This window comes from Mesoplodon mirus, assembly GCF_964341445.2.
Source record: "Mesoplodon mirus genome assembly, chromosome: 9".
NCBI classification, from domain to species: domain Eukaryota; kingdom Metazoa; phylum Chordata; class Mammalia; order Artiodactyla; family Ziphiidae; genus Mesoplodon; species Mesoplodon mirus.
In genome coordinates this window covers 113,172,054-113,195,013 of record NC_138985.1, presented here as the reverse complement: position 1 = coordinate 113,195,013, position 22,960 = coordinate 113,172,054, and the positions used below count along the sequence as shown (strand labels likewise).

At 59.9% G+C, this 22,960-nt stretch overlaps 1 protein-coding gene across 1 annotated transcript; it reads left to right on the top strand.

The window, feature by feature from the left end:
* Positions 1 to 8,527: 8,527 nt before the first annotated feature.
* On the top strand, positions 8,528 to 18,108 carry SHH (sonic hedgehog signaling molecule; the record flags this gene model as incomplete). Its single annotated transcript, XM_082632520.1, has 3 exons — positions 8,528 to 9,196; positions 14,342 to 14,603; positions 17,288 to 18,108. Exons 1-3 carry the CDS (start codon positions 8,897 to 8,899, stop codon positions 18,106 to 18,108), a joined length of 1,383 nt encoding a protein of 460 aa, XP_082488646.1. The 5' UTR covers positions 8,528 to 8,896.
* Between the last annotated feature and the right edge of the window lie 4,852 nt (positions 18,109 to 22,960).

Here is a 22,960-nt window from a genome sequence, read left to right as displayed (position 1 = left end):
CACATGCAGCGGACAGAAACGCAGGAGAGTAATAAGTCTGGAATCTGCCCTAAGTTAATCAAAAGAGACATGTATGATTAAAGACCCCAGAACCGTGGGCTGCAGCTCTGGGTGGGGGGGCGGATGCCCAGATCGGATGCCAGCTCTTGGTAGGGAGCCCTGTGGCCTGTCGTCTCACCTGTGACAGGAGCACGATGCCCCCCGCCTCGCCCACCCCCCCAGGGCTGCCGGGGGCTCCAGCGAGATCTGCAAACACGTGCTGCGCATGAGGAGTTTGCGTGATACCATCGACTCGGGTAGAGCACCGTGTGTGATGCGGCTCCTGCCCTACAAACAAGAGACAACCAGTTGCAGCAACGCGAATCGCAGCTCTCAGATCCTAGTCCCCTCCTTTCAGCCCAGGAGGAAACAAGGTCCCAGGTCTTGCTCGTCCTGACCAAGAGTTTACCTGCAGGGGCTGGAGAGAACGTGGCCTCTTACTGAAGAGCTAATGTTTAATCCATCTGTGGTGGGTTCAGCTGGGGCCAAAAAGACTTGTTCAAGACCAAGCCGGTACCTGCAAGTGTGGCCTTAGTGGGAACTAGGGTCTTTGCAAGTGGAATTAGTGAAGATGAGGCCACACTGGTGTAAGGTGGGCCCCAACCCAGTGACTGGTGTCTTTCTAAGAGGAGGAGAGACCACAGGCACACACGAAGGGGACGGCCAGGTAGGGGACCATGGAGGCAGAGGCTGGAGTGACGCATCAACAAACCGTAAGATGCCAAGGACTGCGGCAACACCAGAGGCTAAGAGAGAAAGGCGAGGGAGACACCCCTCCCTGGCACTGTCAGGGAAACATGGCCCTGCCAAGCCCTGGAGCTCAGGCCTCTGGCTTCCAGCCTGTGAAATAGTGCATGTCTGTTGTCTTAAGCCCCAGTCTGTGGCGCTTCGTTCCAGCAGCCCTGGGGAATTAGTCCACATCAGGATAACCAGAACAGAGCACAGAATGGTGCTAAAATAAACACACTCAGAGACCAAGAGTCAAAAGGCAGTCGGTGAGACTTCCAGATGCTCCATCCCGCCCGAGATGATGGGACCCTGCCCTGGCGGCTGTGAGGCCACGGGAGGACCAAGCTGACTTAGCTGTGGGGAATCGTGTTGTCTGCCTGGATCTATGTATCACAATAATCTGTTTGAAAAATAAAACTGAAACCAGCAAAAGCTGTGCTCTGGCAAAGAGGAAAGAAAGGAGCAGCATCCTGCCACAGTGATGGGTCGTGTGTCAGACCACCTCTGCTCACCACCCTGCAGGACAGACAACCCGAAAAGCTGGATGCCACTCCCTCCCCGACGGGGCTGATCAAAGGCCCTGGAGACCCACACGCTGTCACGTGGTGAACAGAATGCTGAGTAACAATAACAGAGGACCCGAAGGTGAGGCGGGCTTTGGAAGTCCTGCGTCTGAAAATCTCTTGTCATTCTGAAGCAGCAGTGGTCCCCTCCAGGTGAAGGTCCCAAATCCTAAAACAGAGACATATCACAGAGAGGCCAGCCCAGGAAGACTGCTCTTGTTTAAAGGTTTCTCTCATGCTGCACTGTGTTCTTTTCCACAGCCCTCTGAGAGATCAATAATTCAAGGAAAGACGCAGACATAGAGAATTGACTTGAGGACATGGGGAGGGGGAAGGGCAAGCTGGGACAAAGTGAGAGAGTGGCCTGGACTTATATATACACTACCAAATGTAAAATAGATAGCTAGTGGGAAGCAGCCGCACAGCACAGGGAGATCAGCTCAGTGCTTTGTGACCACCTAGAGGGGTGGGATAGGGAGGGTGGGAGGGAGACGCAAGAGGGAGGAGATATGGGGATGTATGTATACATATAGCTGATTCATTTTGTTATACAGCAGAAACTAACACAACACTGTAAAGCAATTATACTCCAATAAAGATGTTAAAAAAATAAATAAATAATTCAAGGATTCATAGAAACGATGTCCTTGAGCATGCCTAACCTGAAACCCACGTTTCTGCCCACAGCTCAGGGGCCAGCCCCACAGCCAGCCTGGAAACACAGTGTTGCTGGGTGTCTCTCCTGGGACTCAGGGGTGCAGAACCCAGAGCTTGAAGACAGAGGTCAGTCTGGTCCATGCTGACCACTCACTGCTAAGGGGCCTTGGGCACAGTCACCTGCTGCCCATCTGTGCTGGCATCAGCCCGGCAGAGACCTTGAGCCTGCCTCTAGGGCAGGGCCACCCTCTGTCACATCTTCTGCAAGTGCCCGGACAGAAGATCTCACTTCTCTGTACCTCATTTTCCTCACCTGTGCAATGGGTTGTGTGCATTGATTAACTGAATTTTATCTAAGCACAATGAAAAGGTATAATAAACACTGAATAAGCAAATACGATTAGCCAAAGTCACAGGTGAGATTTCCTTTCTCACCAAGTGACACTCTCTGGGTGAGATGCTTGGCAAACACAAGAGGACACCCCATCAGCCAGGCCCCTGTGCTGTACTCCTCCACCAGGTGAGGGGCCACGGGACCCCCGGTGATGGTGCCTCCTTCACCCACAGCGTCCTTGCCCTCCCAGCCCAGCCCCTAGAGGGCCGAGCCCTGTGGTGTGGCATCTGTCTCCCTGAGAAACTACCCCCAGCCAGAGCCACCGGCCACCCTCCCAGGGGTTCTTGTTAGCACCCCCCAAATGTTGGGTCCGGAGTCTGTGGAACTGCTAAGGTCCCAGCGGCTTTCGCTAACGTTGTCAAGCCCAAATGTGTGTTCACACCTCAGTTTCCCCTTCTGCGCCCTATCCCACCTCCTGACACGCCTGCCCCCGCTTCCTAGACCCCTCCTCTGCCCCGGCCTGGGCCCCTCCGCCCGATGCCTCTGTGTTTCTTGCTCTTGGTTGTGCATCTTAAGAGGGATGTGGCATCGCCCCCTTTCACGACAACAGAGAAGGGGGGTGGGGGAGGGGATGCACCTTCTGGAAGCTGCCTGGCCAAGTGGGACCCCCAGGGCCTCCCCAACTGCACACGTGGCTGGTGCCCGACGTAGCCAAAAGTCCCCGGGAAGCCACCCCAAACCAGAGGTGCATCCCCAGGGAGGGGCCGAGGCATCCAAGGGACAAACCTAAGGGGCCAGGAGGGATGCTCACAGCGGGGGCGTAGGGCCAGCTCCGGCTCTCTGTTTCCCGCCATAGAGAGACTGCTGGACGAGGCTAACGTGGAACCACAGGATTGATGGCCATCATGCAACAGGGCTCAGGAGCGGTCGGGTGACTGGCCAAGAGGGAGAGGGCGGAGGAGGGCAGACCTGGAGCCACAAAGGTGCCCCAGCGGCTGGGACCCCGGAGTCTTGATGCCGGGGATGCTCCCTGGACAGCGGCGGGCAAACAGCGAAGCTGCCACCTGGGGAGCCTCTGTGCTCTCTCCGCTCCTGTAGAGAAATGGCTTCTGTTTCTGCGTGTCAGCACTGCATCCCTTTTTTATTTAAAAGGAAACGGCTGCACAGAAGTTGCCCAGATGATGTAAGCGCTCTGCTTCCTGCCAAGAAGGGTCGCAGCTACCCTCCTTCAGAGAGGCGGGGACAGCCAGCCAGGGGCTCTGCCAGCCCGGCGGACACAGCACACAGGCAGATGCGGCCCGGAGTCCTCACTCCCTGGACAGGTGCACCTCGTCCGCAGCGCCCACCCCCCAGAGGCAGGGCTGAGTCCGAGCCGGGCCGCTCCAAACCCAGCTCTGGCCCCTGGAGACACACACAGCCCCTCGGCCGTGCAGCAGCTTGGGCCCACCAGGCCCTTCCCAAGTAAGGGAGGGAATCGTAAGTCCTCAGGATAGAAGGGGCCTCGATGCCACCTGTGCTCCTGCTTCAAAGAGTGCCTGAGGCCTGGAAGACGCCCAGGTCCTACCCCCAGGCCTGCTGCAGCTCGCGGCAGCCTGCCCATCCCCTGGCGGGGTGGGGGGGCGCCTCTCTCCACTCTGCTCTGCTGAGAATTGCTGCCCTGCAAGCGCCAGCCCGCGAGGACGGCATCGCCCCGCTGGCCCCTCGCGCCAGCACAGCCAGAGCTGCGGGCCTCCCCACCAGTTCCTCCAGCCACTGCCACCCCCACTGCTGCAGCTCTATGGGGCCATGCATGCAGGGCGGCAGCAGCTGCTGTGCACCCAGGCGAGGCTCCGGTTGAGAACAGCAGGGTCTTCCCTGGACCCCTCCGGGAAGCCGGAGACTCATCCCCCAGGTCCAGGGTCAGCAGGGGACATGGGGTTAGGAGAGCAGTGCTGAAGGACCCCATCCCTCCAAAATTCAGAGGGGGCCTGGCTGGCAATCTCTAGGAGAACCGTGACAACAGAGATTCGACTTGCCAAAACTGGAACAAAATCAGAAAGAAATTGAAACTGGATGATTGGAGGGAAAGAGAATGAGTACAAGTATGGTCAGGAAGAGAAGCCAAAGTGAGGGATACAGGGAGGAGGGGATGTCAGATTAGGGCCCTAACCCAGAGACCGGAGTCCGGGCGAGCCCTGGACAAGTGTGGTAGGCAGCGGCTTCGATGGGGAGGCCAGAGTGCCAGCTGCAGGGCCCAGCGGGTACCACACTGGGAAAAGGGAAATGGGGGATTGCAAAAAGTAAGGGGGGGATCAGGGGAGGATGGACCGAGTTGTCTAGCCCCGCTTTCAGGGCCCTCCCAACCTGGTGCGCACATATTTTTCCCAAACCTGCAGACCCAGAGCCTGAAGGCAGAGTGAGGAGGCCATCTAGCGGTGGGGGCTGGTGGGAAGGCAGGAGCCGGGCCTGGGAGGTGCCTCCTGGGGGTGGGGGCAGAAGACAGGCAGCCACCTGTCCTCAACAGGGATAATGCTGGTGAGGGATGGGGGTGGGGAGGGGGGAGGGATGAAGGTGGGGAGGGATGGAGGTGGGGAGGGGGGAGGGATGAAGGTGGGGAGGGATGGAGGTGGGGAGGGGGGAGGGGGAGGGAGGGAGGGAGGGGGGAGGTGGGGAAGGATGGAGGTGGGGAGGGATGGAGGTGGGGAGGGATGGGGGATGGAGGAGGGGGGATGGAGGATGGAGGTGGGGAAGGATGGGGGGATGGAGGTGGGGAGGAATGGAGGGATGGAGGTGGGGGGATGGGGGATGGAGGTGGGGGGATGGGGGATGGAGGTGGGGAGGGATGGGGGGATGGAGGTGGGGAGGGATGGGAGGATGGAGGTGGGGAGGGATGGAGGTGGGGAGGGATGGAGGTGGGGAGGGATGGGGGATGGAGGTGGGGGGGAATGGATGGATGGAGGTGAGGAGGGATGGAGGTGGGGAGGGGGGAGGGATGGAGGTGGGGGGATGGGGGATGGAGGTGGGGAAGGATGGGGGGATGGAGGTGGGGAGGAATGGAGGGATGGAGGTGGGGGGGATGGGGGATGGAGGTGGGGGGATGGGGGATGGAGGTGGGGAGGGATGGGGGGATGGAGGTGGGGAGGGATGGGAGGATGGAGGTGGGGAGGGATGGAGGTGGGGAGGGATGGAGGTGGGGAGGGATGGGGGATGGAGGTGGGGGGGAATGGATGGATGGAGGTGAGGAGGGATGGAGGTGGGGCGGGATGGGAGGATGGAGGTGGGGAGGGATGGGGGGATGGAGGTGGGGAGGGATGGGGGGATGGAGGTGGGGAGGGATGGGGGGATGGAGGTGGGGCGGGATGGAGGGATGGAGGTGGGGCGGGATGGAGGGATGGAGGTGGGCAGAGATGGAGGTGGGGAGGGATGGGGGATGGAGGTGGGGAGGAATGGAGGTGGGGAGGAATGGATGGATGGAGGTGGGGAGGGATGGAGGTGGGGCGGGATGGAGGAATGGAGGTGGGGAGGAATGGATGGATGGAGGTGGGGCAGGATGGAGGAATGGAGGTGGGGAGGAATGGATGGATGGAGGTGGGGCAGGATGAGGGATGGAGGTGGGGAGAAATAGGGGGATGGAGGTGGGGGGGAATGGATGGATGGAGGTGGGCAGGGATGGGAGGATGGAGGTGGGGAGGGGTATGGAGGGAGGAAGGCAGACGACCATGGGAAAGCAGGGCAGAGCCCAGACAAATCAGAAATGGCTCCTGAGGTTACCTGGGATGTCGGGCCAGGTCAGGAAGAGGCTGGGGTTTGGAACCTCTGACCCGCACGGGGAGGGGCCCAGATTGTCTGGAGGGGCAAAGGCAAAGAGAGGGAGCCATCTGGCGTCTGGAGGTGGAAGAGGACAGTGTCTGCTGTCTGGGAAGTGGGGAGGGGGCAGGATGAAAGGAAGGGGAAGTGGGGGGAGGGTGAGACCTCAGCTTCTGGGGTGGCTCGGCTGATGCCCTTGTTTCCAGGGCAGTAAACACAAACTACAGTTGATCTTTGTCCCGATTCCCCATCCCACCCCAGCCCCACCCGCCACAGGGAGCAGGCCCTCAGAATTCAGTGTGGTGGGTTTAAGGTCCATCGTTATTTCATTATTGAGGATTGGCCAGCTCCAAGGCAGGCGGCCCTGGCAGGCTCTTGGGGTGTCCAGGGCTGGCCAAGACGGACAGGAGGTGTCTTCGGCCCGAGCCTGGGCCCCCTGGGCCGAGGAGGCCTGACGGCGGGACCTCCCACTTCCTGTCCTCCCTGCTCCCCACCTGGAGGGAGCCGAGCCCCCAAGTCTCGGAGCCACGAAGAGCTCTCTGCAGCTCAGGCTCCGGCCCGAAGCGCCAGCCTTGCTCCCCATCTGGGGAGTTCCCGGCACCTGCGAGATCTCAGGTGGGCATCCCTGCTCATGCGGTGGCCACATGGGCTCCCCGGTCTCCAGCCAGGGGGTTGAGACCCGGTGCTGTGGCCCCTTCGCCTTTGCCTGAGCGGAAAAAGAGGGGAGAAGGGAAGGGACTGGAGCGAGGTGCCACGTGGGGGGGCAATCAGGAGGCTGGAGTGTCCCCAGCACGCCCTGTGGCTTCTCAAGCCCCCATGCCCAGCGGTGTCACAACACTTGCTGTGTGGCGACCACTTCAAGCAGGCCCACCCTCCTGGGTCCAGGACGGTGTGACCTTGTTGCATCGGTTCCACTGGGAGGCCTTGAGGAAGTTGGGTTGATGCTTCACAAATCAGAGAATAGAAAAGGCAGGGTGGGGATGCGCTCCTGGCCAGCAGAGCCTTGGAGATGCTCAGTGTCTGCAAAGGCCCAACTACAGCCTCTTTCGATGTCCCCTTCCACGGTCCCCACACCCAGAGGAAAAGTTTATCTGCACTGGAGCTTACTCAGACTGCGGCGTGTCCCATTGTTCTGAGGACCCGGCCTCTCACGCTGGGGTCACGGGAGAACGCCTAACTGCACAGAGTGACAGCCGGGCCTCCCTCCGTCCACTGCACACGAAGAACCCTCGCTCCCGCGTCCCACTCCAGAGCAGTTGCTGTGTCAGGGTGAGACAGGAAGGGCCCAGAAGGAGGAGGGCATATTCTGCAAAAAGGGGGAATCTCCGATTTTCTTTTCCTGGTTTAAATAAGACTTTTTAAGTTAGTTTGTTTCTCAAAGTGCAGGAATTGGGGGCTCCAGCATTGCCGGCTCTGAGCACCGGGCCCTCTTCTGCACGCCCCTCTTTGACCAGAACACTGTGCCCCCAGGGCCCTGCCCCACTCGGGCTACAGCCCCCAGGACCCTGAGGATGGGCTTGTCAAGCTCCAGGGAAAGCCAAGTCGGCATGATGTGGAAGGAACCTGAATTCCACATCCAGCTCATCCCCTGGCCTGCACTTTGCTCCAATCGATTGAATCATGGGGGTGGTGTGTGTGCACAGCCTTGCCCACTCGCTGCTGCCCCCAGGCACAATGGGCCTCCGCCCACCACGCAGGCACCAGCACCGGCTCCCTCCTGTGAGCTGGGGTGCAGACCCCAGACCCGCTCGGGCCCAGCCAGCCGGATCGTTCCCTCAGCTCACTCTGCACCAGACCCTGAGCACACCTCCATTCCACTTCCAGAGAGTTAAAAATAATGCATTAATTGAAACACAATAAAGGAGCAGTATTTTCAAGTTTTTCTAAGATGCTTAAAGCACTTCAAATAGCGCTACGTTACGTACAGTCCCGGCCAGTCGTGGCAACTGGAATATTCCGGAGGGGGCACAGGCCCCTCTTTCTTTCAACTGCAGGGAGCCCTGGCCTGCATGATAAAGTCTCTGGGAAAATATTTAGATAAGACCTGGGCAGCTTTGCCCCTCAAACATTTGAGAGACTATTTGTTTGGTGATGGAAGCTTGGCCGGGGGTGCGGGGGGTGGCAGTGGGTCTAGATTGTCCTTTAAAAACTTAAGTTGGTTTTAACTGAAGCATCTACCATTCTGGAGAAAGTGAAGGGGGAACGGGAGGTGTGCCCCGGGCAGGGGGCAGCTGGTGTTATCCTCGGCAACGCGCCTCCTCTCTCCCTCTCACCTTTGTCTTAGTAAAGATGTTTTTCTCTTTTAACTAGAAGCCTTCAGGTAAAAATAAAGCAGCCACAGGAAAAAAAATTAGTCTTTTTTAGGGTTAAACATCAGAAGACAAGCCTGTGCTGCTTTGGCCAATCAGATACGCCCCTGCCAGCTATAATATAGTACTGAAGACAGCCTCCCGCACAAGCTCTCAGGCTTGCTACCATTTAAAATCAGACTCTTTTTGTCTTTTGATTGCTGTCTTGAGCCCCAACTCCGATGTGTTCCGTTATCAGCGGCCAGCAGCCTGCCGTTCCAGCCCCCGTCTGGGTGGGGATCGGTGGCGAGTCCCCCGCAGCGGCGGCGGGCAAGGTTATATAGGAAGAGAAAGAGCGAGGCTGAGAGCGAGGGCGCCAGCAGCCAGCCGGAGCAAGCGAGGGAGGGAGAGCGCACGGGCACACACACTCGCACACCCGCACCCTCGCGCACTCAGACCTGCTCGGGCCAGCCTCGAGGTCCCTGGGCCCCGTGGACGAGATGCTACTGCTGGCGAGATGTCTGCAGCTGGTGCTGGTCTCCTCACTGCTGATGTGCTCGGGGCTGGCGTGCGGACCCGGCCGGGGATTTGGGAAGAGGCGGAACCCAAAAAAACTGACCCCTTTAGCCTACAAGCAGTTCATCCCCAACGTGGCTGAGAAGACCCTAGGGGCCAGTGGAAGATACGAAGGGAAGATCACGAGAAACTCGGAGCGATTTAAGGAACTCACCCCCAACTACAACCCTGACATCATATTTAAGGATGAAGAAAACACTGGAGCGGACCGGCTGATGACTCAGGTAGAAACCCAGCACGGGGCGTGGAATGTGTTGCTTCCAAGGGGTTATGTGTAACCATGCCGTACAGTCTGTTTGCTCTTCAGGCAGGTAGAAAGCCGATTTTACCCTCTCCTTCCCCACCCACCTGCCGACCTACCATCCCTTCCTCTTCCTGAGGGGAATGGAGGTGAAGGGTCCAGCTGGAGAAGTTTAGGCTGGGGGGTGGGGATAAGGACGCTAGGAGATGTGGTCCTTGCATGGCCCTGATTTGATTTGTCCTGCTGGGATGGCCTTCCCATCCTGCCTCAGCTCTGGCTTGTAACTTGGGGAGACCTTCACTTTGGGGGCGTCTGTCCTTTCCAAGTTGGGAGTGGGAATGGAGGGGGGGTGCAAGCATCCCCCCCCATAAATATAGAGCGGCGTCCAGATCACTGTGCAAGTGTAGCCTCGGCGCTTACACGTTTCCCTTCTCCTCTGTGTTTTTCTTTCCCACCACTGCTACCCGCCCCCCGCTGCCCCCCACCAAAGACCCTCAACTGGAAAAGCCAGGAGGCCGGGCTGACAAAAGGTCGGGGCTCCAGAGGCGGCTGGGCCAGTCCCTGACCGTATCACATAGCTCCACTGCGATTCCATCGCTGGCAGCTGTGCCCACCAGAGTGTGAATGTATCGATATTTCTTTAAGGATGCCCTCTTATTCTCCCGAGCCCGCGGTACTTGAGGGGAGGGACTTAGAACTTACTGGCATTGCATCACGCTAGTTTTCAACCTGCTTGCATAGGAAATTAGGAGCGACTAGATATTAGCGGGAGGGGGGCTGGAAAGAAGAACCAAAGCAAAACACGCATTCCTCTCTCCCTCTCCGCCTCCGTTTGAGACTTCTGGCTGCCAATCTGCCCGTCAATGGCAGACTTTCTGCAACTCCAGGCACGTATAACTGAAGCTAGAAATGGATTTCCTGGCAAATATAGGTCAACATCTTTTTTATTGCCCTATTAAAATATTCAAGTCCTACCTTTAGGGCCAGGAGCGCACCGCAGCTGACGGAGCGGCGCTGGCGGGGCGCAAGTGCAGGGGAGGCTGGGGGTGGGAGGGACCGAGGAGACACTCCCGGCCGCTCCGCTCCCCAGCCCGATGCCCGGCCTTGCTGCGGAGCCGAGGAAGGCCAGGGGCAGGCGGGGTAGCGGGCTCCAGCTGACGGACGGAGGCGGAGAGGGAGGGGAGGAGAGGGTCCTCGTCCCCGGCTCGCTCGCATCTGCTCCCGACCACCTTAAATCTGGACCGCGAGTGTGGACGCGCGCGCCTGTGCCCGAGAGCAGCGCGAGCCGCAATTAACTCTGCGCAGGCCGCGGGGTGCCCTGCGCGTGCGGCCGGCTGCGGGCGCTTTTCCAGCTCATCTGGGGCTCCGACCCCCTGGCACCCTCGGTCCCGGCGGGAGGGCAGGGGCCTTCCCGGGATCCCTCGGCACCGAGGAGAGGGGCGCGAGGCCAGAGAAAGCAGCGGGGGCGGGGACGCCGGAGGTCCCCGAGCCGGAGGGCTCAGCGGCCGCCGCGGTCCGCGCCGGGCCGACGCGGGAGGGAGCGGGTCCCGGCCCGCGCCCTGCCCGGGGCCCCGGGCCTCGCCGCCCCGCCTACAAGTGCGAGCGCGCGGAGCCGCGCACCCGGGCAGACGCATCTCGGCTCCACTTACTCCCGGGTTATCGATCTCGCGGCTCGGGTTTCAGTGCGCGCGGGGCTGGGCTGCGGCCGCCCGCCGGCCCCTCCACGCGCCCGAGCGCGGGCTCGGCCAGGGCTCCCGGCGGCGCTCCGACGGCCCGGCTGGCGAGGCGGCGCGGGCGGACCCGGCGGGCCCGGGCGGGAGGGAGAAGCCGGTCCAGGGCGGAGGCGCCTCGCGGGCCTGGGCGCCCGGCCCGAGCCCCCCGCCGGGTCCCTCGCCCCGCCGCCCCCGGCCGCCCCGCCGGGACCTACAGCCGCGCGGCCCGGCGCCCGGCCGCTCTGGCCGCAGCGTGCGCTGGCAGCATTTGAACTTCTGACCTTCTGTCAACTTCCCTCAGACGAACGAAACGAAAACAAATACTTTTTTTCCCTGGGCAGTGGCTATTCCCGTTCCCAGCACAAAAGGAGGGGGGAGGGGCAGCCGACGTCGGGGTGGGGTGGGGAGAGCCAGGCCAGGCGTGTACCACGGGCCCTAAAAACGTGCCCTAAAAACCTGGAGGCTGGGGAGGGGGGGTGGCCTGAAAGGCGCCCCCTGCTTTACCCCTTCCACGTCCTTCCTGCGTCCCCGGTCCTAAGAGTTAAAGTGGGGAAGGCGGGGGACCTGGGAGGTGAGGGCAGGGCCGGGGGAAGGGGAAGCGGCAACGCCTCCCGGGCTCCTGGGGCACCTGCCCCCCCGCCGGCCCCCCACTTAAGATAAGCACCTAGACTCTGCTCTCAGGTGCGTGTCCCTCCCCCCCCCCGTCTCTGCGTGTCTCTGTCTCCCTAACGTGACTGCTGCCCAAGTCCCTCAACCATGGCAAGATCGTCCCCAGTGGAACTTTCAGAGCAGTTCAGGAACGCATGAGCCCCTGGTTAATATTAACTCCGAGAGGGGGAAGCGCAGACAGATACGCTCTCCCCGCAGGCCGCGGTGCCGAGGGGCTCCGAGGGGGCAGGAGGCCGCGAGGGGCCGGCCTGCGGGCTGCGCGGGGGACCGGCCCGAGGCGCCACGTTGGGCAGATTTCCGGGTGCGTGGCGGCCCCGGGGAGCGGCGCTCAGGTGTGGGTTTGAAGGGAGGGGCCTGGTTTTCCGGAGGTGGGGGGAGGAGGAGCAGCGAGAGGTGTGTGCGGGGACCCGAGGGGACCCTTCTGAAGTCGGGACACCCCCTCCCCCGCGCTGGGGAAGCCCGTGGGCGTCGGCGGTGACAGTCCCTGCTCGGCTCCCGGGCGCGGAGCGGCTGCGCAGACTGGGGAGGTGGCGCGGGAGCTCAGGCGTGGGGAACAACTTGGCCTCCGCCGACACAAAGCCGGGCCCGTCGGCCCCTCTGGGCTTCACGGTGGCTGCACAGAGGCGGGGTTGATTCGCGGCACACGACCCAGTGAATTGATAACCGGCCCGGGCTTCCCGGCTCTGCCCGCGACGATCCCGCCCGGCCGGGGCGCAGAGACTCTTGCAGCCGCGGGCCGAGGCCGCGTTGCGCCTGGCGGAGCCCGGGCCTGCCTCGGCCCTGGGCTCCTCGCCTGGGGTCTCCACCTCTTGTCTGAGTGGCGCAGCTCAGAACGCTGGGGGATGGTACGCGTGCTCCCCTTCCTGCCCTCCCCCTCGCCAGCGGCCCCGGGGGAAGCCACTGAAAGCTTCATCTGCCCCCCGAAAGCAGGGAGCTGGGCTGCGATGGGGGCTCGGGAAGCGAGTGTCTGCGTGTGCGCGTCGGTGGTGTGCGCCTGCGCAGCCGGTTCCACATCCCGGCTCTAAACTGACCCTGGTTTACTGATTGATTTTCATGTAAAACGCATTCAATCCTCAAGATGACCTCACTCAAACTCTGTCCTTCTGACTTTTTTTTTTTTAAGAAAACTGTTGGCGGGCCTAGAAACCTGCAAGCGCTGACCTGTTACCAGGACCGCCCCCTAGCCGTCTGCCCTCCCTCCACCACGCGCGCGCGCACGCACACACTCACACACACACTTGCTGTGTCTAACTCTACAACCATATACTGGTTTTTACTGCCGCCAACTACACAGGTCTTTTCCTGTCGCGCAATCGGTCGCATCCCCTTAAAACGCGGCAGCGGCCCTTGCAGGAGCCCTCCGCCTCCCCCGCGCTCTGTAAGAAAGAGTTCCCCCAGGCTATAATAGGGTCCTTGCTGGGGCCGGCTGGTCATCTCCGTAACCGGGGTCCCCGCCCGGATATCAGCCCTACCCTCTGCAGAAGTCAACTTGGAATTGTCCCCTATCTCTCCTGAGTCTGGCTCTCTGGGGGACGCCCCCATCATGATTTTGTCACCACCTCCCCTTTTTTCAACCCCGCACCAGCCGCATATAAACGTCCAGTGAGTTACTGTCCACACAAACATGCACGTGATTCAACTCTTTCTTGCATCCTTGTCTGAATGGGACCCGAGAATTATATGGGAACTCCCACAGCTTTACCCTGGCTTCAGTCCTGCCTATTCACTGCTTCTTTACTCCTACTGGCAGCTTCCTTGTGGGAGGGGGGGAACCCCAAGGGCGGTTTCCAGAAGAAGCCTCCCTAAGGCAAGAGCTCAGAGGCCCCAGGCCTTTCTGGCTCCCCTCCCCCTCCCCTTCCCTCCCCCCTCCACCTCTTAAGTTGGCTCTTCAAACTTGCAGGACACCATTCTGCGCCGGCCAAGAAAACAAGGGGGGGGAGGGAACAGGTTAAGGAAAACAAGAGACACAATCAGACCACAGAAAAGCCGGGAGAAAAGGGTTCCACAGGGAAAAGGAATGTGGCTGTCCAGATAAAGAATGTTTGTCATCCGGCCCTGGTCTTATTGAAAATTATAACTCACCTGGTTGCCTTTCACTTCTGGTTCCCCCACCCCTTCGGCTGCTATCAGGGTCCCACCACCCTCTCTACCTTTGGCTTAATTCTCACCTCAGATAGGCGCAGGGCAGAGATAAGGCAAGGCTTTTAACTCTGTAAGAAGTATACCGTGTATTTTTCTTTCTACGGCTAAGTTGCACCCGGGGCCTCTCTCCTGCCTCCTGAGAGGGAGTTTGTCCAGGGAGCTGGGTGGAACCTTGCACAGGTGCGGAGCGATGGGGCCACAGAAGAGGGCAGGGGCGTGGAGGGCGTCGTGGAGGAGGACGCGGGCCACAGCCTAGGGTGCTCCTGGAGGCTTGTGCAGCCACTGTCCAAAACCACGCAGTTTACTTATTTCGAAGACAGACATTTCATCTGCTTCTCAGGCCGTGACGGGGGCTCTGCTATTTCAGGTGTGGAGAAAGGCGCTCAAGTCGCCTCCGAGAGGACGTGCCTCCTCCTACGATGCCACCCCCTCCTCCCTAGCCGAGCTCCCCCTCTCCGGAACAGGCCGGCCCGTTCCAGGCCTGGCCTTGTCTCCCTACTTCTGCGCACAGCCCGCATCCCGGGGGGCTAGGCAGAGCAGCCCAGGGGTAGGGTTGGGGCAGGCCCGGACGCTCACGGGCGCTGGGTGCCCCCTTCTCTCCACAGCGGTGCAAGGACAAGTTGAACGCCTTAGCCATCTCCGTGATGAACCAGTGGCCGGGAGTGAAGCTGCGGGTGACAGAGGGCTGGGACGAGGACGGCCACCACTCAGAGGAGTCGTTGCACTACGAGGGCCGCGCAGTGGACATCACCACCTCGGACCGCGACCGCAGCAAGTACGGCATGCTGGCGCGCCTGGCCGTGGAGGCCGGCTTCGACTGGGTCTACTACGAGTCCAAAGCGCACATCCACTGCTCGGTGAAAGCAGGTGAGGGGGCGGGCCCACCCACGCCGACAGCACCCCCCAGCAGCTCCAGATCTGTGCCCCAAAGCCCGGCTCACGGGAAGGAGGAAAGTGGGGAGGAGGGGGGCAGGCAGGGAGGGGACTGGGTGATGACTGGTGTTTCTGTGGCGGGAATAGACTCCGTGAGGCCTGTCCCAGTCCCCAGCCGGGAGCTGTCCCTACCTTTGAGGCCACAGAGGCCCACGTTCTCTGAACCCAGATGCAGGGGGCATCTGGCTTCTCGAGCCTTCCCCTACCCCTGTTTCCGGAGTCCCCGCTGCAGGTGGCAGAGACAGGGAGGAAAGATGGTGGGGCGGGGGGACTGTCCTGGTGAGAGACTGCAGCCCTGCCCAGTCGGCCGGCTCTGGCCCAGAGCCTCTGTCTCAATAGAGCTTAAGAATGAACCACTCGCCACTCGCCACCGGCCCGCACCCGGCACAGGAGGTTCTGCCCGGGGTGGAAGCCCCGGTCCACTCCCTTCCCCCCTGAGCGCCTGTGGATTATGAACTCACTTAAGTCACTCGGCCTTTGGGAAGAGGCCTGATGGGAGGTAATAAAGCCGGTAGTTACCACTTCCAACATCTGGAGGCCGCAAGCCCAGAAGCATCCGTCCTTATTAGGAACCAGCTGGGCTGCCCTGAGCCACAGGCAGGGCCAGGAAAGCCAAGCCTGCAGCTGGAGCCCCCGCCCTGCTGCGTGAGGCTGACTTCCCTGGGCCTGCAACGCCACACGCTGTTGCTGGCGAGGAACAGCTCCGGAAGGAAGGCGCGCGCGCGCGCACAGTTCCCCAGCTCCACTGAAGCAGGTCTCTCCAACTCTCGGCAGAAGCCGGCGCATCAGCAAGACAGTTCACAGTGAATTTCAGAGGAACTGCGTCTCCCCCCGCCCCCCCGTTTCGCCTGTTTGTCTCCTAAACTGTATTTTAATAGCGTATGTTAGTAGAAAAACACTTTCAAAGTGTCGAGGCACACTTTGGAGGTAAAGAAAAGAGTGGCCTCCTGTAGCAACAGAAAGGAAAGGTGTGGAAGGCTGGGGAGAAGGTCTGGGCTTAGAACCTGGGAAAGGGTCTCAGACGCCAGCAGGGCGGGGAGGCGCGCCCCGACTTCGCGGGGCTCCTAAATGGCGGCGCGGCGCGGCGCGCGGCCCGCTCCGGGCCACCCCTGTCCGCGGGGTCCCCCTGGCGGGGGTCCCTCGAGGTCTCCTCGCAAATGAGCAGCGGTCGTCCGGCCCGGGACCCCGCCGGGGGAGCCGGGCCCGGCGCGCAGAGCCGCTCATTGGCATTCCGCGCACACGGGCCGGGCGCGGGGCGGTGCGTGTCAAGCAGGGTCGTGCGACTCGACGCCTCGGGCTCGCCTGCGTCCCGGGCGCATTCCGGGCGGCTATGTCGGGCCTCCAAAGGCCGGCCCCGCACTTCATGCCGGAGAAAACGATGAGAAGATTAAAAGCCCTCAGTAATTCCAGCAGGAAGATTCTTTCTCGCGATCTCTATTTGCAAAAAGCAGGATCCCGGAGACTGGAATGCAAAGAAGACGGGGACGTCCCCGCCCCTCCTCCACGGCCCCCTGCGCGCCGCCCGACTCCGATTATTGTCCTCGGGACAGTGAGCCTCAGAGAGCGACAGAGGCCGGAGAAAGCGGGTAGTCAAGGGGCCTTGAGAACCCGGCGCTTCCAGAGCTCGGAGCAGGCCCCGCCATTTAAAATTCAAATACACATCTCGAGTGCTTGGAGGAGAGGCCTGGCTGTGCAAATAGTGCTTGTGAGGCCCGGGCTTCTGGAGAGCCCGCGTGTGAATCGCCGGGGGTGCGGCGGGGGGGTTGCACCTGAGCAAATAGGGAGGGGGCGGCCCAGAGCTGGAGAGAGAGGGAGCCGAGAGGGGTGGGGGGGATGGAAGGAGCCCCTCTTCCAAGAGCGCCTCCCATTTGTTGCAGAAATTACAATGACAATGGCGAGCCGTTTATTGGATTTTAATTAGAAGATCCACACAAGCCCCGGATTTTCACACCTCAGCCAATTCTCTGGAATGTTTGTCCAGTTGCTACAACTACTACAGCTATTTTTCAACCCCGCCCTCGCCCCCAACCGGCCGACACCAACCAGCCGACACCAAGGCCCCCCGCTGGGCACTGGGGGCGGGGGGGGGGGGTGCGGGGAGCGGCCGAGGGTCCCCGCCGCGCAGCCCGGGTGCGGAGCGCACGAGGGGGCGCCGCGCCCCGCGCCGGAGGCGGGAGCAAAGGAGGGTGCGCCCCGGCGCCCGGGTGAGCTCAAGGAGGCTTCCTGAGGAATCCAAGTGGAGAGCAAATACCCTCTGAATTCATGGCGAGGTTGGGTGTGTGCTGAGCCGGCGGGGGAGGGGGCGGGGGGAGGGGGGAGGCGAAAGGGAAGGAGTGTAACCGGCCTCCCGCCGGAGACGCCAATCGACCTTTGTCACCGCCAGTCCAATCCTAAGAGAGTCGTTAAGGAATGCGTCTGCATCTGAATTTGGTCACCGAGGCGGTGGGGATGGGGGGAGGGAGGTCTGCGCGGGACCAGCCTGGCACCTCTCCCCGGAGCCACGCGCTTCCTCGTTCTGGGCGCGCGGGACACCAAGCGTGCGCCCCCCTTCCCAGTCGCGTCTTCCTCTCGGGACTCACCGCCCTGTCTCCTCTTCTCTCCCTTCTCTCCCCCCGCAGAGAACTCGGTGGCGGCCAAATCGGGCGGCTGCTTCCCGGGCTCGGCCACGGTGCACCTGGAGCAGGGCGGCACCAAGCTGGTGAAGGACCTGCGCCCCGGGGACCGCGTGCTGGCGGCCGACGACGAGGGCCGGCTGCTCTACAGCGACTTCCTCACCTTCCTGGACCGCGACCACGGCGCCAAGAAGGTCTTCTACGCGATCGAGACCCGGGAGCCTCGCGAGCGTCTGCTGCTCACCGCCGCGCACCTGCTCTTTGTAGCGCCGCACAACGGCTCGGCCGGCCGGGAGCCCGAGGCGCTGTCGGGCGCCGGGCGGCCGCCTGGGGGCGCGCCGGAGCGCCGGGCGCTCTTCGCTAGCAGCGTGCGCCCTGGCCAGCACGTGTACGTGGTGGCCGAGCGCGGCGGGGATCGGCGGCTCCTGCCGGCCGCCGTGCACAGCGTGACGCTGCGCGAGGAGAGCACGGGCGCGTACGCGCCGCTGACAGCGCAGGGCACCATCCTCATCAACCGGGTGCTGGCGTCGTGCTATGCGGTCATAGAGGAGCACAACTGGGCGCACCGGGCCTTCGCGCCCTACCGCCTGGCGCACGCGCTCCTGGCCGCGCTGGCGCCCTCGCGCACGGACCGCGGCGGGGGCGGGGGCGGGGGCGGCGGCCGCGTGCCCCCGCCTGCGCCAGGTGCGCCGGCTGCGCCAGGTGCGACCGACGCGCCAGGCGCCTCGGGCATCCACTGGTACTCGCAGCTGCTCTACCAAATAGGCACCTGGCTGTTGGACAGCGAGGCCTTGCACCCGCTCGGCATGGCGGTCAAGTCCAGCTGAAGGCCAGGGGGCCGGGGAGGGCACCGGGAGGGGGCGGGGCGGGCGGGGGGAGGGGCGAGATACCGCAAATGACACACGGAAAAAGCGCACGAAATGAGACTTTAATTATAATAATAATTAATAATAATAAAAAAGTAGGACAGTCCAAAGTAGACTATAAGGAATCAAAGACCCCGAGAAATTCTGTTGTTGTGTTTAGTTTATATATATATATTTTTGAATTTTTTGATTCCTGTTTAAGTTTGGTTATTTTTTCACCTCTCCTGGCTATTTATTTGTTTGGTATGAATAGATGTTTTAAAATAATATGAACCGGACCTTCAAGAGCCTTAAATAGTTTGTTTCTTGGATAATTTATTATCATGTGAACTGTACTCACAGGGGGAAAGATTATTTTGTGAAGCCAAGCGACCCGCTCAGAGTCTATTTTTCTACATGTGCCTCGTCCTGACTTTCAGAAAGCAAACTTCTGTCCTCTGCATTCCTCGTTTGCAACGCTCCTGCTTTTCAGCAAGTGTAAACTAAAACATGCTTCATGGGGGTCCACAAATTATATTTTTATACACAGAATTGTAAATTAGATTTTTGAGAGATCAATACTTAACTGAATTACATTTCATTTTTGAAATAGTGTAAAATATGAAAATATATTATTTTAATTTAACTAGTTTCCAATGTAACAGCCATCTCCTGTTTTGTCTTCCGGGTTTAATATTTGCTTTGTCATCACCATTTTGGCCACATTCTTGGAAGTCAAGACTGTTACACACTCACACACACACATACACTTTTTTTTTTCTTGGACAAACTGGAAGAACTCTTATTTTTAACTTCAAAGAATTTATTAGAAAATAATATTTTTTAAAAGCGCACATAGTGATGATCCCACAAGGATGGAGCCTGTAGTTTGTACAGAGAAAAACAAAGGATGTTTTTGCATTAATAAATTGAGAAATAACTGCTGTAAATTTACTAAAATGTATTTTTGAATATTTTGTAATAGTTTTATAGAAATAAAATGTGCCACGCACAGCCTGGTTAGTATATAATAACTAAGAATTCCTGTTGCAGCCCTTTTTCTTTCCTTTTTTTGGCTTCTTTGTTTGGGAAACCTAGTGCTGACAGGAGTTCCCAGTATTATATTTAGATGTGTTGCTTATACTGTGAATTCAGATCCACTCACGTAGGTAACCGAATCGATGTGTTTGTTTTCGTCCCTGGAGAAACCTCAGCTCTGTTTGTATTTATTGTGTGAAAGTCTCTCTACTCAGAGGCTGGCAGTGCCGTGCTGGGTGCCCTTCTGCCCTCACTTCCCCCAGCTTAACCAGCCCAGCCTCAGTGGCTGCCTGGAGGAGATGGTCTGGGGCACTCACCCAGAACTTCCTCCCCAGGCCCCGCATCACTGGTGGCCAACTTTGTTTCCCTCCACTTGGTTGACCCAGGTTGGGGTGCACTGTCCCCCTGGCCTTGCAGGGAGGAGGTCCTTAACTGCTTTCTGAAGTCCTGGGACCCGGGACTTTTCAGAAGGGTCCCCAAGGAGAGGGCCAGGTGTTGACGATCTGCAGGAGGACGTGCTCCCTGCCTGCTCTGTGCGGACCCGGCCTTCCCTCCTCTCCCGTCACACCCACTAGAGCCTCAGGGTGCCGGGGTCCTCGGGCCATGCTGGCGTCTCCAAGTTGTCTGTCTTGAGTGGTTGTCAGGTGTGGACGTTTGTCCCTAGGTCGTAGTCCTCCTGCGGGCACCCTGGGGCCAGTGGCCCTGTGTCAGCAGGGCCGGGGGGACAGGTCCTCCGTGCCTGATGCTGTGTCATGGGCTCAGCCGCCCTGGGCGGTCACTCTGAGGGCTTTGGTTTAGTGAAGGCTGCTGTCCCGCTTTGCGCTCTGCGCCCAAATGCCTCTGCAGGCCGAGCTTTGGGAAGGTGGGCCGTGTGGCCTCAGGGCCTCTCAGAAGATTAAATAAGGCGGCCCTGGGTTTAGGGGAACAGAATTGAACTCGACGGCCTCGGGCCAGTCTCGGTCCCACCTGGTCAGGGTCTGGAGAAGCTGCTTCTGAGGCTAGGGCTCAGGTCCCTGGGGGGCTTCTGTGCTGAGGTCTGGTGAGATGTGGCTCTCCAGGAGGCCGAGGGCCCCGATGGGCGGTGCTGGGGCCAGAGCTCACCCTCCGGGCAGGAGTGGTCCCTGGTTCTCCTTGGTCTCCTAGGTGGGCAGCAGGGTTACGATCCCTGGTAAGGCTGGTGGTTTCTGTTCTGATGACTGTTCAGGTCTGAGTGTTAAGCCAAGCAGGAGCACGAAGCACACCAGCAGCTCTGGCCAGACTGGTCCACTGGACTAGTTAGCGGTCAGAGAGAGAGGTCAGGTGTTGGCCTGGCCCGAAGGTCCCTGGCAGCGCCCCCTCCTGGCCGGGCAAGGTTGTGGCACCCTCGCCTGTTTTCCCCCCCCTCTCCCCACCTTTTAAGACCCTTCGCAGCTTTATAGTGAGAATTCTCTTTTTCACGTCCACAGCGTAGAGAAACGAAGTGCAGGGCATCGGGCAGGTGCAGCACTGCTGCCGGACGAGGGCCCACTTCTCCATCTTCAGGGTTGACAGGACCAAGAGTTTGTGCCAAGCGTGTGCGTGGTGTTGCCGCCGGCCTCCCTCGTGACTAATTGCATATCTATTCCTGTCAAACACGCGTACCAGAATGTACTTGAAACTGTTATCTTTGTGCTCTGTTGTTTGAATAATTAAAGAAGTTACAGAGACTTTGTGCCGTGTCTGTTCTGTGGCAGAATTCCCGTCCCATCCTGTCATCTGCAACTCCCGTTTTCTTCCACCAGGTTGTCCCAAATATGTGAAAGAAGAAATGTCATTGAGAGTGCACACTTCGGATCCATCAGGGGTGGTGATGGGCTCTTACGTGTGGGACAAAGCACGAGGCCCGTCCATCTGAGGAAGCTGCCAGCACGCGGCGGCGTGTGTGTGTGTGGGGGGGGGAGGCAGCCCCATCCTCTCCTGGTGGAGACCCTTTGCTGTCAGCATCACATCCACATGGGAAATACTGGGCTGACATGCAAAGAATGCCGGCTGGTTGCAAGATTTGGCAAGAAAGCAACAAAGTGCCTGCCTGTGAGCCAGCTCCAGGGCTGGGGGGCGGGGGGAAGCAACTGGGTGCCCCAGTGACGCAGAAAAGTGGCCTGTCCATCCTTGTGAAAGAACCATCCACCCAAGGGGGCTGAGAGGTCCAGGGAAGTGACCTTCATAGTTTCTTATCGGCCAACCATGGCCCCAGGGACAAATCTGGACAGCGGCCCGTCTTTATACAGCCCACAAGCTGAGATCGGGTTTTACATTTTAAATGGTTGAAAATAAAACAGCTAAAGAAGAATATTCCATATGTGAAAATTCTATAAAATCTGTAACTCAGCTTCCATCAGCAAGTTGCTCTTGGAATCTTACTCCCCCCACCCCACCCCCAGGCTGGCTCATCCCTCTGCCTGCTGTCCCGAGGGGGCCTTCAGGCTCCCACGGCTCCTGAGAAGCTGCATCAGGGACCATGCAGCCCACAGAGCCTGAAGTATGTACTATCCGGGTCTTTACAGAGAACCAACCCCCATCTAGGATCTCATGGAAACCCAGCCCGCTGTGGTGGGGCTGGAACGTAGTGGGGTGAGGCCAGCAGAGCACACTTTCTATTGGAATTCAAAGGCGGCTCACATCGCTCCTGGCTGGGGTAACAAATCCAGCAAGACCTGGTGGTGTGACAGGCGAACCCTATGCTAGCCTGGAGGTAAACAGGAGACACCCACCTGTAAAGACCCACAAGCGGGTGGCCAGAAGCCATGCAGGCTTCATCCCAATCTGGTGAAAATCGTCCCCAGGGGGAAAATAGGAAGCCGGTGTTTGGAGGTAACCTTCTTGGCTTTTCTTGGCTGAGCCTGATTTTCTCAAAGGAAGAAGAAACTGACAGTAATTCACATTCTATAAACAAGCTCTGGGCCCACCAAGAAGACAGGGAAACTGCATGAAGGTGGCCTTTTCAATGGGTGTCTTTGGTTTTCAGGATGAGGGCAGCTATGCTTCCAGAAGGGGGAAACTGGTTTAAATAAGAGGCTCAAGAAATCTGAAAAGATAAATTCGAAGAAATATTATGCCGAAAACCCAAGGATTTCCCCCGTACAACTGAACCGGTTCCTGGGTGGAAACTTCCACGTCCCAGGCGAGGGCCTGGGTGTTTGCTTCCAGGGGAAGGTGATGCCCTTTCTGCTGGACGCCAAGCCTCATCCCAGTTGGGAAATTCCCTTTCTCCAGAGCCCCCCCCCCCCCCGCCCCAGGTAGGCTCAAGGCTTCCCTTTCTGAGCCTCGCAACCAAAAGGCAGCAAAACAAACCCGATGTCTTTGGAAGGAGCTTTGGGCCCCGGGTCCCTGTGTCTGTCACCCTGCGGGTCCAACTCATCAGAATCCCAGCCGAAACCCTCCAGCCAGACCCAACAGGCAGGCCACACACGGGCCAAGAAAGCAGGAGCCTGGGCAGAGACGTGGGTGTGGAAGGGGGGCTGTTTCAGAAAGAGCCCCAAAGCGTTGGCATCAGCACGGGACCTCCAGGTGAGGCTGGACCTGAGCGCTCCCCCTGCTCCTGGCGGTGTTACTCCCGGGCCTATGTGGGAGGGCGCAGCCAACCTTCCTGAGCCCGGGGCTCTGCGGGTCAGTGCCCCATCGCTGCCAGCACCGGGCGGCCGCCGCCCCTTCCGCGGACGCGCTCCGGCTGGCCCGGCCGGCTCCGTCTCTTGCCTTCCCGGGACGGCGCCCGCCCTCCCGAGCCTGCAGCCGCTCCGCTTCTCGCTGGGACTTTGGGCAGCCTCCTTCCCCTCGACGC